A 14,990-nucleotide genomic window follows, 5' to 3' on the forward strand; every position below is an offset into this window, starting at 1 on the left:
ATTATTATGAGGTCACATTTATGATGTAAATGGTCAGCGTTTTAGTAGAGGTAAAATAGCATAGAAAAAAGAACCTAATATTTCAAAAAATTACGAAGTATAAATGTTAATATTAAAATTGCAATATGAAACTTTGTAATAAACTATTGTTTAAGATGATTATGGGCATACATCATAAACTGTAACTATATATAAATAGTGTTAGTACTTGCATGGAAATGTGACGGTTAGAAAAATTAAAGAAAGAACAAAAATGAAAAACAAATGTATTAAAATAAAAACTTGTCGTGAATTAAGCTTATGGTCGACTTATAAATGAGAGACAATGGGTTTCCACATCGAAAGTGAACAGTTTAAAAAAATGCATGTAAATATTTTATTTTCAGGGTCATTACGCTTGCTATACACGCACTGTATATTATATTGGTATTTTACAGACCCTTTAAAGCAATCGCACAACATCGGTAAACAGTTTTGTCCAACGGCCCACACTTCGTTTATCACAACTTGTATATAAAATAACAAACCTGTGAAAATTTAGGCTCAATTGGTCATCGGAGTCGGGAGAAAATAACGGGAAAACCCACCCTTGTTTCCGCATGTTTTGCCGTGTCATGACATGTGTTTCAAATAAATTCGTAATTCTCGCTATCGAGAACTGATATTGTTTTAATGTTTTCTCAAAATGTGAAGCATTTCATGGAATAATATTTCAAGGGAAGTCTTTCACCATTACCTTCTATAAACCCGTAAGTAATTTTTAAATCTGTGAACTTTTAATTTTTTTTCTGTTCAGAAAGTGTCCAATGGCTTTAAAAATAAAAAGATAGGTAATCATTTTGTTTATAAAATATGAATAATTGTACATTTTTAACACTTTCTTCAGAAGCATTTTCCCCAAAATATTTCTTCAGAGTAAAAATACAATGTTCCTTAAACATTTCACAATGAAAGAAGCTTGCTACATAAAAACAAAAATGACCACTATCATAATCATTATTATTGTTAAAATTATTTACTCGGCATTTTAATATGAAAAATACAAAATACAAAAAGAACAATAAACAATAAGCCAATGTCACCTGCCTGGAATTAAAAAAGTTCACTAAATAACTGCGACTCAAAAGTCTACGGCCTCAATTCTACTGGTTACATAAAATTAAATTAAATTCCCCCCAAATGACAAGAATACAAACGGCAGCATGCTCTAAAAATATACATATAAAAAATGCACTAAATACAAAATTCCAAATAGTGCACACAATCAATTTCCTTGACACAATCCAATCTGCTAGGTGATGTTTTTCAGTTCCTTACTTCATGATATTTTCACATGTGGATTAGACTTGTAGCAAGTCATCCAATTGCTGTCGCGATGCATGGTCTCACAAAACTTTAGTACTGCTCTCGCGCTTTTACTGCTCTTGCGGTATTACTGCTCTCCCGACTACTGACCCGTTTAAACGGGCCAAAGTCGCGGCCGCGAGACCAGTAGCGCAGCAGTCTCCCACGCTATACTCGTGACAAGCTTTGAATGACTTCTCTACAAGTCTTTTGATTGGATAGTGTCTGTAGGCATGAATGAACTCTTCAAAAAATTCTTGTTATGCTTGTAATAAGAAAACAACAAGTCATTTTGTTTGCTCCGAATATTTTTCCTGGGAGGGTGGAAGGGGGCGGTGAGATCGGATTTGTTAAGCGTGTATAATTTTCATCTTAAAAAACAACTTTAGTATGCTTTGAAATTTGTTGTTATTTGTTTTTGTTTTTCAGGGGGGAGGGTGTGAAGATGCGGGGGCCGGCGGGATGTGGTTTCAGGAACGAATGCGGGGGCGAGGGACGCTATTTAAGCGTATACGTGTGATTTTTTACTTGTGCGTGCAAGCAAATATTTTTGGGGTACATGTATATCAAGATAAAAGCAAATCAGTGTGGTGGCTTTACTTATATTGTGCGCTTTACTATGGTCTAGTAGTTTCAAGAAAAAAACACACAGTTGACAAAAGTGTACTGCGACCCTTGTGGTACTTTCGCTCTAGGCATGTTTTGGGGTTGACTTGTTCGCAATCATTTTACAAACTTTTGATCTGCTCCCTTAAATGCACCCGGGGGGGGGGGGGGGGGGGAATACATTCACAACTCACAATTGAAATTCATTTCTAGAATAATGTGTGAACTACAAATCTTTGGAACAATTTGGAACAGACTGTCATTATAACAAGATTGCTAGGACTGGCAAGGGCCCAATTTCATAGAGCTGCTAAGCACAAAAAGAAATTACTCAGCATGAAATTTCTTCCTTGATAAAAACAGGATTACCAAACAAATTTCCATTTGTTGCATATGTCTTGATACTGGTAATTCAGCTATTGTTTGCTTATCCTGAAAATAAAGTGGAAATGTGGTCGGTAATTCTGTTTTCAAAATTTGTATGCTAAGCAAATTTTTGTGCTTAGCAGCTCTATGTTATTGGGCCCTGGTTACCTCATTAAGGGGAAAGCAAAACAAACAAACACAAAGCGGAAATGAGATTCTGGATATCATAATGACTCTTTATAAGTAGAACCTCTTAGCAGTGTTCTTTATGAAGAGGGTTGATTGTATAAAGTAGCTGTTCAAAGAGTCGTAAACACTAATATAGTGTTTACGAGAAAACTATGAGCAACTTGTGAAGTATAGTTTATGAACAAATCCTAGGAAGTTGAATGGGCTGGTGAGGCTTGTGTTTCCTTGAGAAGATAATTGTAGTGATTGTCACTATAAATAATGTATGTATGGGAGTTCAACAGGTCTGTGGTCTGTAAGGCAGACGCAAGGCACCGAGGCATTTTCTCCTTGGTAAAGGAAATTGTAAATTTATACTAGAGCACCTAGGCAATGACCAGGGGGCATGGAGGCAACCGCCTTCATTCCCTCCATGAAGTATCGGGCCTGGTTAGAAGTTGTCACTTATCTCCCTTCCACTTTAATATCTCTTAATAAAGGTTCAAGATGCGCAACAGGCAAGAGAGAGTAACTTGGCCCTAGTCTTGGTTCAAAGTCATTTCAGTTGTGTAATCACAAATCCATTGAGCTTGTTCAGCAGAGAGTTGATTCGAATCCCCGAACTGACACTTGTGTCTTTGAGCAAGACACTTAACCAAAAAGCAATCTCTCCACCCAGGGGTAAATCTGTACCTGTGAGGGCAGAGATGGTTCTGGTGATTGATTAGCTTAGTGCGTTACATATTTGGCAGCACAGGCTGTATACTCCCCCAGGGAGCTGAGATGGTGTAAGGAATGATTCAAGGCCAAGTGACGAGGGGTAATAATGTTGAAGTGCCATGAGCGTCACAACCTGAGCGCTATATAAGAAGCCACTATTATTATAGGGAAATCTTCCCGCCGTAGATTCTGGCCCCTAATGGGAAATTAACATGGGCTGGAGGAGATTTCAAAAGAGGGCGCTATCAGAAGAAGTTTGTACACAGTTCGCCATGCTTTATGATATCATGCTTTATGATATCATGATTGTGCGCTTTGCCCCGAATGCAGTACATTGACAGCCGTTTCCATCATGCATCACTACATTCTGAACAAGAATTTCTACCATTATCAATTTTTTCCTTTTTTTTTTAGTCCAAATATTATTTCAACTTCATCCTGGACATCACTATAAATTTCTTCATCGAGGAACAGCACAAATTTTGAATTCGTGCGGAGCATGGTTTATCCCCGGGTGACCGTCCAGGTCTGGGAGTGGCGTGCCATTGGGAAACTTCAACGTGAAGTGCTTCAAGACGTTGGTGATGTAGAGATAAATTAAAGAACGGGTCCACTTCTCTCCTGGGCATGCCCTTTGACCTTTTGAATAAATAATGGCATAAGCATTGTCAATAATTGTACCATCAACAAACAAACAAACACCTCAACAAACAACCTAACAGATGCTACAAAAAAACAGTAACAAAAATAAACACTCTAACAAATAAACAAATAGAATAGACAATTAATATTTACCAGTTGAGAATGTCATGATTTTATTCGGCACTGTGAACTTCCCCTCCGGGTTCAGGAACCGTTTCGGGTTAAAACGGTCCGGTTCCTCCCACAAAGCGCCATCAGTATTTGCTGCGTAAATGTTGGTAATGAGCGTAGTGCCTCCGGGTATGAAGTACCCACCAAGAGTAGTGTCTTCCGTCACTCGGTGAGGGGCTCCGAGAGAAGTCACCGGACGGAATCGTAAAACTTCGGTAATTGTCGCCATTGTGACGTGCATTTTGCTCTTGTGCGTAAGAGATGGTGCATCGCTACCTGTGGAAAAATTTGCAAGACGATACTTCAGGTCATAGAAGAAGAAGACAAAATCACTATGAATTTATAAAGTATTTATAAAAACGCTCAGGCCTCTGTGTGCTTCGTTTTTGAAAGGGCAAGGGCACCAAGGCATTTTCTCCTTGGTAAAGGGCACAATATATGAGGAAATAAAACTAAAACTTCCTTCTGTGTCTTCTCTCCATGGGGTTCTTGGCTTATAGTAAAGTAATTAAGATCGTATAATTCCGAGAACCCTTGGCTTCACGACCAGAATTATAAGTAAAGGATAGCGTGTCGTGGCCGAGTGGGTCAGAGCACCAAACTCAAATTCTGGTGCTTCTGTTCAGCAGAGTGTGGGTTCGAATCCTGTCGTGACACTTGTGTCCCTGACCAAGACACTTATTTACAATTGCTTCTCTCCAACTCAGGGTAAATGGGTACCTGTGAGGACAGAGATGGTTATTGTGATTGGTTTAGTTTAGTAGCGCTTTTATTGTTGCAAAGGCTGTATACTGTCCAGGGAGCTGAGATGGTTTAAGGAATGACTTAAGGCCCAGTGACTGGGGGTAATAATGTTGGAAGCGCTTTGAGCTGCCTTCGTATGTGAAAAGCGCTTACTGTTATAAGTAAACAAATGAATAAATAAGTAAATCACCAACTCCAACCACGTGATCAATCTCTTCCTGGATTCTCCTCTGCCATTCTGGATAAACCATCAGAATCTGAAGAACCCACTTCAGTCCAATTAAAGACGTCTCAGTCCCTATCACGAAGAAATCGAACAAGACGAGGGTGTAATGTTCGTCCGGTGCTAAGAAGGCCTGTGCTCTCTCCCTCAATGCAGCATCATTGCTCTTAGCAAGCTGCCTCTTGGCTTGTTCTTGAATCTTTATAATGCCATCTACGTAAGAATCAAACTCATCTTCCACTGTGTCCGGGTTTTCCTCGGCCCGGCGCCGGGTGTTCTGAAGCAAAGATCGCAACGCCTTCTCCAGTTTGTATTTTCGCGGCATGATGTTTCTAACTATGAAATTGGGGAAGAACTGCGAGGCCAGGATCATTGCTGGGTTCATTTTCAATATTTCAGAGGGGGATTCTCGGAGATCTGTAAGTGACTTGTTCACCTCCCAGTCCGGTCCAAACGTAAATCTGAATTTCATTTTGTCAAAAGAAAAAGGGGGAAAAAACATCATAAAACTAAAACAACAACATTAAAAGCACTGGAAACCTTTGGTAATTGTCAAAGACCTTTTTCACTAGTTTTATCCCAATATAATGCTTAAAATAACAAATCTGAAATTTTGACTCAATTGGTCGTCGAAGTTGAAAGAGAATTATGAAAGAAAACACACCTGTTGCACAAAACTGTGTGTGCTTTCAGATGCATAATAACAAGCTTTAGGCCTGAAGTCTTTGATTATGAAGTTCTGAAAGGAACTGGCTTCTCTGCTGAAGACCCCTAGAACGAAACGTCAAAGTATTATTGATTTTAGTTTCCAAGATTGAACTGTTTTATTTGTTTTCACAGAGCTCGGGAAAGTACTGAGTATACATTGCTAACACACATTGGTGTGTATGGGTAAAACAAAAATGATTATTCTTTATTCCTGATGCAAATTTCCATCTATTAAAGGCACTGGACATCTTTGGTAATTGACAAAGACCAGTCTTCTCACTTGGTGTTCTCAAAATGCATAAAATAATAAACCTGTAAAAATTTGAGCTCATTTGGTCGTCTAAAATTGCAAAAGAATAATGAAATCGCACAAGTTGTGTGCTTTCAGATGCCTTGAATACAAGACCTCAGTTGAGGTTTTTGTTAAAGTCACCTGGAAGTGGTATTTTTTCAAAATAAAGCTTTTGTCACTAATATATGTGTTTTGATGAGTGGAATGTGAATAAACAGTTAACTAAGGTTTTAAAAAATCAGTTCTTATGTTATTAACAAATTTAAGAGTAGACCCCGACCCGAGAGGGGGCGCTGTTCGTAACGTCAATCGAGGCAGACTTTGCCTGTAATGCGTAGAGTAAACACAATTGCAAAGTACATGTACGGACCAAGTCGTGAGTTTGTACATTTCAATTTTTTTTTTTTTTTTTTTCCCCGGCAATGCCGACCAGGTGTATTGCTGCTGAATGCAGAAAAACACTTTTTGAAATGTACCAACTCACGACTTGGACATACATGTACTTTGCACGTGTGTTTGCTATACGCATTGCAGGCAAAGTCTCGATTGACGTCACAAAAGGGGTAGGCGGAGTCAGCCCCCCAAACGACTTTATGTATTTTTTAAACATATAAATCGTGACAAACAAATACTAAAAAAAGTTTGTTTTATTGTTCGTAAGCATATACTCTTATGTTTGAAAGAAAAAAAATTCTATTTCCAGGTGACTTTAAGTTCAAATATTTATAGTGAGAAATTACTTCTTTCTCAAAAACTATGTTACTTCAGAGGGAGCCCTTTTGCTTGTAACCAAGTAAGTTTGTATGCTAACAACTATTTTGGAGTAATTACCAATAGTGTCCAGCGCCTTCAAATTGTTGTGGTACCTGCAGAAAAAAATTGTTGCTATAATAATTACGATGTAAATGCGTCAAATACGAATTTGTTGATCTGTATGGAGTCGATGGGACACTGGTCACTCGCTGTCAGATAGTTGCAGAGAGTGGTCACACTTTGGCTGAAAAACACTTCCCCTTTGGTGCGTCCAATACCCAGACTACGGAGTATGTCGGCCATGAGAAGTCGTTGGTTCCGGTGGAATGGCCCACTGCTCAGAGACACCATTCCTGAGTAAGAATTGGTTCAAGACGTAGACATCGTCTTAAGATTAGTGTATATAATCATCTATAGGCTAGTCAGAATAATCTGAAGTTGCTGTAAAGGTTGCTCTATTTGTTGACCCCAGTTTGCTTGGCCCCATTTTGAAATGTGTGAATTATACCTTTCAGACTTTTGTCCGAATTCAGACTTGTTATGGCTTACTTGTAGAACAAAGGTAGCTGCTATTTTTTTCAGATATGGAGATGTATCTTTCCATATGCTTTTTGAGATATTTCTCTAGCACTGATGACACTGTTCCCAAAGTTCCTTGGAATAGATTGTGCCAAACAGGTAGAATGCCGACATTGAAGTCGAAATAAGCACCTTTCACATGAGAGCTTTTTAGCAAGGGCCCCTTGCTAAACTGAAGCATGGTTGTAATATTTTACAAAATGTACGCCATGTGAAAGGACAACAATATTGTCTAATTACCAAGTTCTCTTGCCAAATCTTCACAAACTGTACTTTACAACCATGCTAAAATAAAGCAAGGGACCCCAGTTGAATTGCTGTCGTGTGTACAGCACGATTGTCACCACAACGCGAAAGAGCAACACTCTTTTTTCAACGAAACTGAAACACTACCTTATGGAAGAGAAACAATACCATTATGAAGAAGAAACACTACCATCTGAAAGAGAAACACTACCATCTGAAAGAGAAACACTACCATCTGAGAGAGAAACACTACCATCTGAGAGAGAAACACTACCATCTGAAAGAGAAACACTACCATCTGAGAGAGAAACACTACCATCTGAAAGAGAAACACTACCATCTGAGAGAGAAACACTACCATCTGAGAGAGAAACACTACCATCTGAGAGAGAAACACTTCCATCTGAAAGAGAAACACTACCATCTGAAAGAGAAACACTACCATCTGAAAGAGAAACCCTACCATCTGAAAGAGAAACACTACCATCTGAGAGAGAAACACTATCATCTGAAAGAGAGACACTACCATCTGAAAGAGAACACTACCATCTGAAAGAGAACACTACCATCTGAAAGACACTACCATGTTAAAGAGAACACTACCATCTGAAAGAGAACACTACCATCTGAAAGAGAAATACAACCATATGATAGAGAAACACTACCATCTGAAAGAGAACACTACCATCTGAAAGAGAACACTACCATCTGAAAGAGAAATACAACCATGTGAAAGAGAAACACTACCAGCTGAAAGAGAACACTACCATCTGAAAGAGAACCACTACCATGTGAAAGAGAAACACTACCACCTGAAAGAATAACACTACCATCTGAAAGAGAACACTACCATGTGAAAGAGAAACACTACCACCTGAATGAATAACACTACCATCTGAAAGAGAAACACTACCATCTGAAAGAGAACACTACCATCTGAAAGAGAACACTACCATCTGAAAGACACTACCATGTTAAAGAGAAACACCACCATGTGAAAGAGAAACACTACCATCTGAAAGAGAACACTACCATCTGAAAGAGAAATACAACCATATGAAAGAGAAACACTACCATCTGAAAGAGAACACTACAATCTGAAAGAGAAATACAACCATATGAAAGAGAAAAACTACCATCTGAAAGAGAACACTACCATCTGAAAGAGAAACACTACCATCTGAGAGAGAAACACTACCATCTGAAAGAGAACACAACCATGTGAAAGAGAAACACTACCATCTGAAAGAGAACACTACCATCTGAAAGAGAACCACTACCATGTGAAAGAGAAACACTACCACCTGAAAGAATAACACTACCATCTGAAAGAGAAACACTACCATCTGAAAGAGAACACTACCATCTGAAAGAGAACACTACCATCTGAAAGACACTACCATGTTAAAGAGAAACACTACCATGTGAAAGAGAAACACTACCATCTGAAAGAGAACACTACCATCTGAAAGAGAAATACAACCATATGAAAGAGAAACACTACCATCTGAAAGAGAACACTACAATCTGAAAGAGAAATACAACCATATGAAAGAGAAAAACTACCATCTGAAAGAGAACACTACCATCTGAAAGAGAAACACTACCATCTGAGAGAGAAACACTAACCATCTGAAAGAGAAACACTACAATATGAAAGAGAGACACTACCATCTGAAAGAGAAACACAACCATCTGAAAGAGAAACACAACCATCTGAAAGAGGAACACTACGACGGGAAAGAGAAACACTACCATCTGAGAGAGAAACACTACCATCTGAAAGAAAACATTGCCATCTGAAAGAGAAACACTACCATCTGAAAGAGAGACAATACCATCTGAAAGAGAACACTACCATGTGAAAGAGAAACACTACTATCTGAAAGAGGAACACTACCATGTGAAAGAGAACACTACTATCTGCAAGAGAAACACTACAAGAAGAATGTCACTACCTTTTGTTGTCCCTGAACCAGTAAGAACGCCAAGGAATGTCGGTCTGTCGTTGAAAATGGTCGAGTTGTTCACAAAAGCCTCCTGGATGGTCGGCACGTCATTCAACATTACAACCTTCAGCATCCCGAACTGCAAGAAAAACCATACGTCATCATCACCACCCATGACCAAATATGGGCATCTACATTGCTTGCGCTAAATGTCGCACTTTTGCCGTGTTGAATTCAAATAATTAGAAAATGATGAATTTAGTTCGACATAAGAGCGACGTTTAGCGCAAACGTTTTATTTGAGTTGGACATTACTGTATAGCACGCCAAGCCCTGCCTTGCTACATGGCAGTTGCACGCCCTGGTGATGACAGACGTCGCGCTCTTGCCGTGTCGAATCGAATTAAGTTCTCAGTTGGGAAATTTTTGGTGTCACAGAAAATCATTTGAGTTCGACACGGCAAAAAAAGCGGCGACTCTAAAGCCGGCCGCAGGCGAAAAAAAAAGGCGATAACCTTTTATAAGGTGCGTTATACACGAGAGCGTTCGATTGGCAATCATTGTAATACTCGAGACGCAAGTTTATCATTCAGCATGCAACGTTATTTCTTATTCTTCACACCATGCAAAGCTTCAAACATTTATAACTTTCGATGTTAAAAAACAGCTTGCTAGAAGAAAAGGTAGTGTACGAAAAAAATGTGTAAAAAAGGGTAAATGGTCCGACGTTTCGACACTAGCAGGAGTCTTTCTCTAAATGACCAGAAGCCTTCGAGAAAAGACTGTTACATTTAAACCATGAGGAGAGACGCACTTCCTTGCTGCAGGGGAAGAGTCAGAGGAGGAAACTGAGAGTAGCAGCCCCCATGCCACCCCTGTGTCAGCCCCCTCCCCGTATGTCTGCAACAGCTGTGGCAGAGACTGCCTTGCAAGAATCGGACTTCTCAGCCACAGCCGCAAGAGAGAGGGCAACTCCACGGGCGCAGTCCATCATCAGTATTGACGGACGGAGGTCTACTATAGGTCCTTTTGGTTGGTAAGCAGTTAGCAACAGCTGATTGTATTTTCTCAAAACAAGAAAAAAAGGTGGCAGAGTTTGTGCCCTCTAACAGGCTGATCCCCGGAGAGAGCGCAATATAAATTCAATTTGTTTTCTAAACACTTGGCCCAACATTCTAAGTATTATATAACTTTTGTTCCAGCCTTCGAAAAAAACATAAACATTCGGGCCAGTGCTCCCCATTGCTTTTTTTAACGGGTGTCCCCACCCCCCCACCCCCCCTAAAAAAGTTGAAGAATAAGATCACATTGTATATTGATTCACAACGCATGGAACAATATCGTTGCGTGCGTACTTTAACCCAATACTCGTTGCGTGCGGACTTTCGCCTTGTGCCAGCAAAGGGGGGTCTAGTGAACAACAATGCTCTATTGTGTCTTCTTGTCAACAAAACAAGCTACATATTTCTTAAGGGTAAATAATACCGACTCAACGGTCGGTTTAAGCTCTTTGCTTTGCGGTCTTTTTTGTTAGGTATTAGTAGGTTTTCAACCAACCCAGATCATTGCAGTGGAGCCGTGCTCAGGAAACTAATAAAGGTCTCTAACCTTGTTGTCAAACTCGCGGTTCCGTGGATACCTGCACATAGTCAAATCAGCCATGCAAACTGCCATCAAAGTGCCTGATTTGACTAGAACCGCCCCTTAAAAGGGCTTACACACCAATTGAAAAGACTGGTCTTTGACACTTACCAATAGTGTTCAGTGTCCTTAATAAAGGTCTTTGACATGTTTGTCAAACTCGCGGTGCGTGGGTGCTATGCATATACAAACCACCCATGCAAATGTCATCAAAATAACTGATTTGACTTTTAAAGTCACCTGGAAATAGAATTTTTATTTTTTCAAACATAAAAGTAGATGTTTAGTAACAATAAAACAATTTTTTTAGTAATTGTTTGTCACGATTTATATGTTTAAAAAATAGTTAAAGTTGTTTGGGGGTTGACTCCGCCTACCCCTTTTGTGACGTCAATCGAGGCAGACTTTGCCTTGATGCGTAGAGTAAACACACGTGCAAATAACATGCAAGTCCAAGTCAATGAGTTCGTACGTTTTGAAAAAGTTGTTTTCTTGCATTTGTATTGCTGCTGGATGCAGCAAAACAACTACAGATGGGGTCAGTCTGCATGGTTGGTCAGACTCACAAGAGCAATAGTGCCTAGTGGTTCGGTCCGACGTCTTTTTCAGCACTGTGCAGCATTTTCTCTTCAATATCGCGCCTCGATTGACGTCACGAACAGCGCCCTCTCGGGTCGGGGCCTACTCTTAAATTTGTAAATAAGAGAAGAACTAATTTTTTAGAACCTTAGTTAACTGTTTATTCACATTCCACTCATCAAAACACATATATTAGTGACAAAAGCTTTATTTCGACAAAATACCACTTCCAGGTGACTTTAAAGACAGTGGACACGAAACACTGGTGTTTTTTCGTTCTCTCGCAACTTCGACGTCCAATTGAACTTAAATTTTCACAGGTTTGATACTTTATGCATAAGTTGAGATTCACCAAGTGAGAGAAAACTGGTCTTTGACAATGCATTCGGGTCATCGAGTTGACTTGGATACGAGTTGACTTGGGTACAATATTTTTGGTACGAGTTGACTTGGGTACGAGTTGGCTTGGGTACGATTTGACCCGTTTCGTTTGACAATTACCAAAAGTGTTCAGTGGGTGCGTTTGTTTAGCTTCCCTGGGTCGACCCCGTTGTGTGGCGGGTTTTTTACAGGACGAACGTGGGTAATTATCTGCACACGTTCGTCCTGGAAAAAAAAACCGCCACACACCGGGGTCGACCCAGGGAAGCTAAACGCACCCAGTGTCTTTAAAGGTATTTGACATTGTTGTCAAACTCGCGGGCCGTGGGTGCTTTTACATGAAAATCAGCCATACAAAATGTCATAAAAACAAATTGACTATAACAGCTTTTTAACCAGAAAATATACATTGACAAAACTGAACCGCAGGATTTCGGGGTGTGCATGCACAATAAACGAATTCTTTTAGGGTCATGATTGGTGATAACTCTAAAATATGTGTGATCATAAAAACTTGTTTGGCGAAAAGCACTGCAGCCAGGGATAGTATAGAATATTTTGAGAAAGGATTCAATTCGAAGTAATACAATTTGGACAATATATTGTTCACACTAAAAAACATTTGAATTTCAGAAACGGATTCGTTCATGAATCGTGTTTGTGATTTCTGAGGGTTGGTGTCCGTTGGCGGTGTTCAGACAACTCGTCCGTCTGGCAACTTGATTGAGACAACTCGACCAGTATGACACTTTTCTTAGTCAGCGTGACACTTTTTGAGTCAATTGACACTTTTCTTAGTATGTGTGACACTTTTCTTAGTCAATGTGACACTTTCTCAGTCAGTTTATTGCTTTTCCTGGTTAGTATGACACTTTTTTTTGGTCAGTTTGACACTTTTCTTAATCATTGTGACACCTTTTCAGTCAGTATAGTACTTTTCTTGGTCAGTGTGACACTTTTCTTGGTCCGTATATGACACTTTTCTTAGTCAGCTTGACAGTTTTCGTAGACAGTATTACACTTTTCTTAGTCAGTATGACACTTTTCTTCGTCAGTATGGGACTTTTTAATCAGTATGAAACTTTTCTTGGTCATTATGACCCATTTCTTGGTCATTATGACCCATTTCTTGGTCAGTGTGACCCATTTCTTGGTCAGTGTGACCCGGAATATTTAAAAAACAAAACAAAAAAAAGAACAAAAGTTTATTTATTTCAAACACGCTGATCCGATTTTTTTTTTTTTTTTTTTTTTTACCGGGTCCCCATTTCGGCCCGGGAATCGGGTCAATTATGACAAGGAAGTTAAGTTCGGAGTTTGGCCTTGATAAAAAAAAACTTTACCTTGATTGAAACTATTGGTCCGTACTGTCGAGCGATGTCACGAAGGCGCAATATCGGATTTCCGCGTAGCTCCAGAAGCGATCCGATAATCGGAATCCCCTTGGGGCCCGGAGGTTCTGCTCCCCTCTGCATCATACGGCGGCGATTATCCCTCCATAGTAGATACATGAAGCAAGCATTCACCAGAACCAGAATCGATGTATGCGTCGGTGGTGGGGCCCACAACCAGGAGTCCGCTAGGGGGTCGTACTCACCTCCCAGGTCGTGGGGAGATGAGACGTTCTGTCGGGGTGCAGACATTGTGATGATGATGATGATGAAAGATGATCCTTCTACAACACAGTGCGTTTAGCAGAGTGTATCCGACCGAGTTCAGCCGTAGTTTTATATAGTCTCCCAAACTCTGTGGGTGGATCGATCTCTGTTACCAGCTCTTATTATATACAGAGACGAGCAACTCTTACATAGAATTCTAAAGTGGTGAAAGAAATGGGTGGGTGTACATGACATCACGATAAACCAGTAATCGTTGTTCAAACATACGAGGGGCAAGGACGGCAGCATAGCGGCCCAAAACGAAAGGGCAAGGTACTTTGAAACACACATCAGAGGTTCTGAAGTGAAATAATAACTGGTTGGGTATGACATCACGAGTAATCACTATCTTGGTTGTTGTTAATAGAAAGAAAAAAAAAGGCAACGATAAGGGCAGGGTACATGACTGTGTGGAGTAGAGGAGTGTATAGGCCTATGCGTTTTTATTACTTCGCCAACCGAAACTTAGCCACACTTTTGGTAATTACTCAAAACAAGTATTAACTTAAAAACTGACTTGGTAACGAGCATTTGAGAGCTATTGATAGTATAAAACATTGTGAGAAATTACTCCCTTTGAAGAAACGAAGTTTTTGAGAATTCTCACTAAAATAATAAAAGACTTATAGCTAGAAGTATTTTATTCCTATCTGAAAGCACACAAATTCGTCCAACAAGGGTGTTTTTTTCCTTCATCATTTTCTCGCAACTTCGATGACCAATTGAGCCCAAATTTTCACAGGCTTGTTATTTTTATGGTTATGATGGGATACACCAAGAGAGAACACTGGTCTTTGACAATTACCAAACGTGTACCTTCCCTTTAAATCAGACGTCCCGACCCGGTTATTTGTAGCTGTAAGCTTCTTGATAAAGAGTCCGAGATTTCATAAGTTGTAGATTAATTTATACATTTTTTTTGCGTCTAAGATTTAGTGAGCAGTGAAATGTGAAAGTGGGGCATATTATAGATAGGGAACGGGATTAGTTTGTTGTGTGTATAGATGCACGGGTTACGGTGTGGCTGTGACAAAACAAATAAATGGAATTTTTCTTCAATTCTTTGAAAAATTAAGTGAGAACGTGGACAGGAATTACCTGAGACTACTATATTAAACAGGAGAATTTTTTTAGGGCCTTATAACAATATGGCGTGTAAAACCATGGTATGAGAGAGTTTGGGAGAGGTTGGCAAATTCCCATCAGGAGAGAAACTAGCC

The 14,990-nt window shown here is 39.6% G+C and overlaps 1 protein-coding gene across 1 annotated transcript; it reads right to left on the minus strand.

The window, feature by feature from the left end:
• Positions 1-365: 365 nt before the first annotated feature.
• LOC139939474 (cytochrome P450 2D15-like) lies at positions 366-13,946 on the minus strand. The gene is made up of 6 exons (XM_071935427.1): positions 13,456-13,946; positions 9,521-9,650; positions 6,883-7,090; positions 4,952-5,445; positions 4,000-4,293; positions 366-3,843 (listed from the first exon to the last, which is right to left on the minus strand). The coding sequence occupies exons 1-6, from the start codon at positions 13,753-13,755 to the stop codon at positions 3,665-3,667; spliced, it is 1,605 nt and encodes a 534-aa protein (XP_071791528.1). The 5' UTR covers positions 13,756-13,946; the 3' UTR covers positions 366-3,664.
• Positions 13,947-14,990: the final 1,044 nt, after the last annotated feature.

This window comes from Asterias amurensis, chromosome 7, assembly GCF_032118995.1.
Source record: "Asterias amurensis chromosome 7, ASM3211899v1".
In the NCBI taxonomy this organism is placed as follows: domain Eukaryota; kingdom Metazoa; phylum Echinodermata; class Asteroidea; order Forcipulatida; family Asteriidae; genus Asterias; species Asterias amurensis.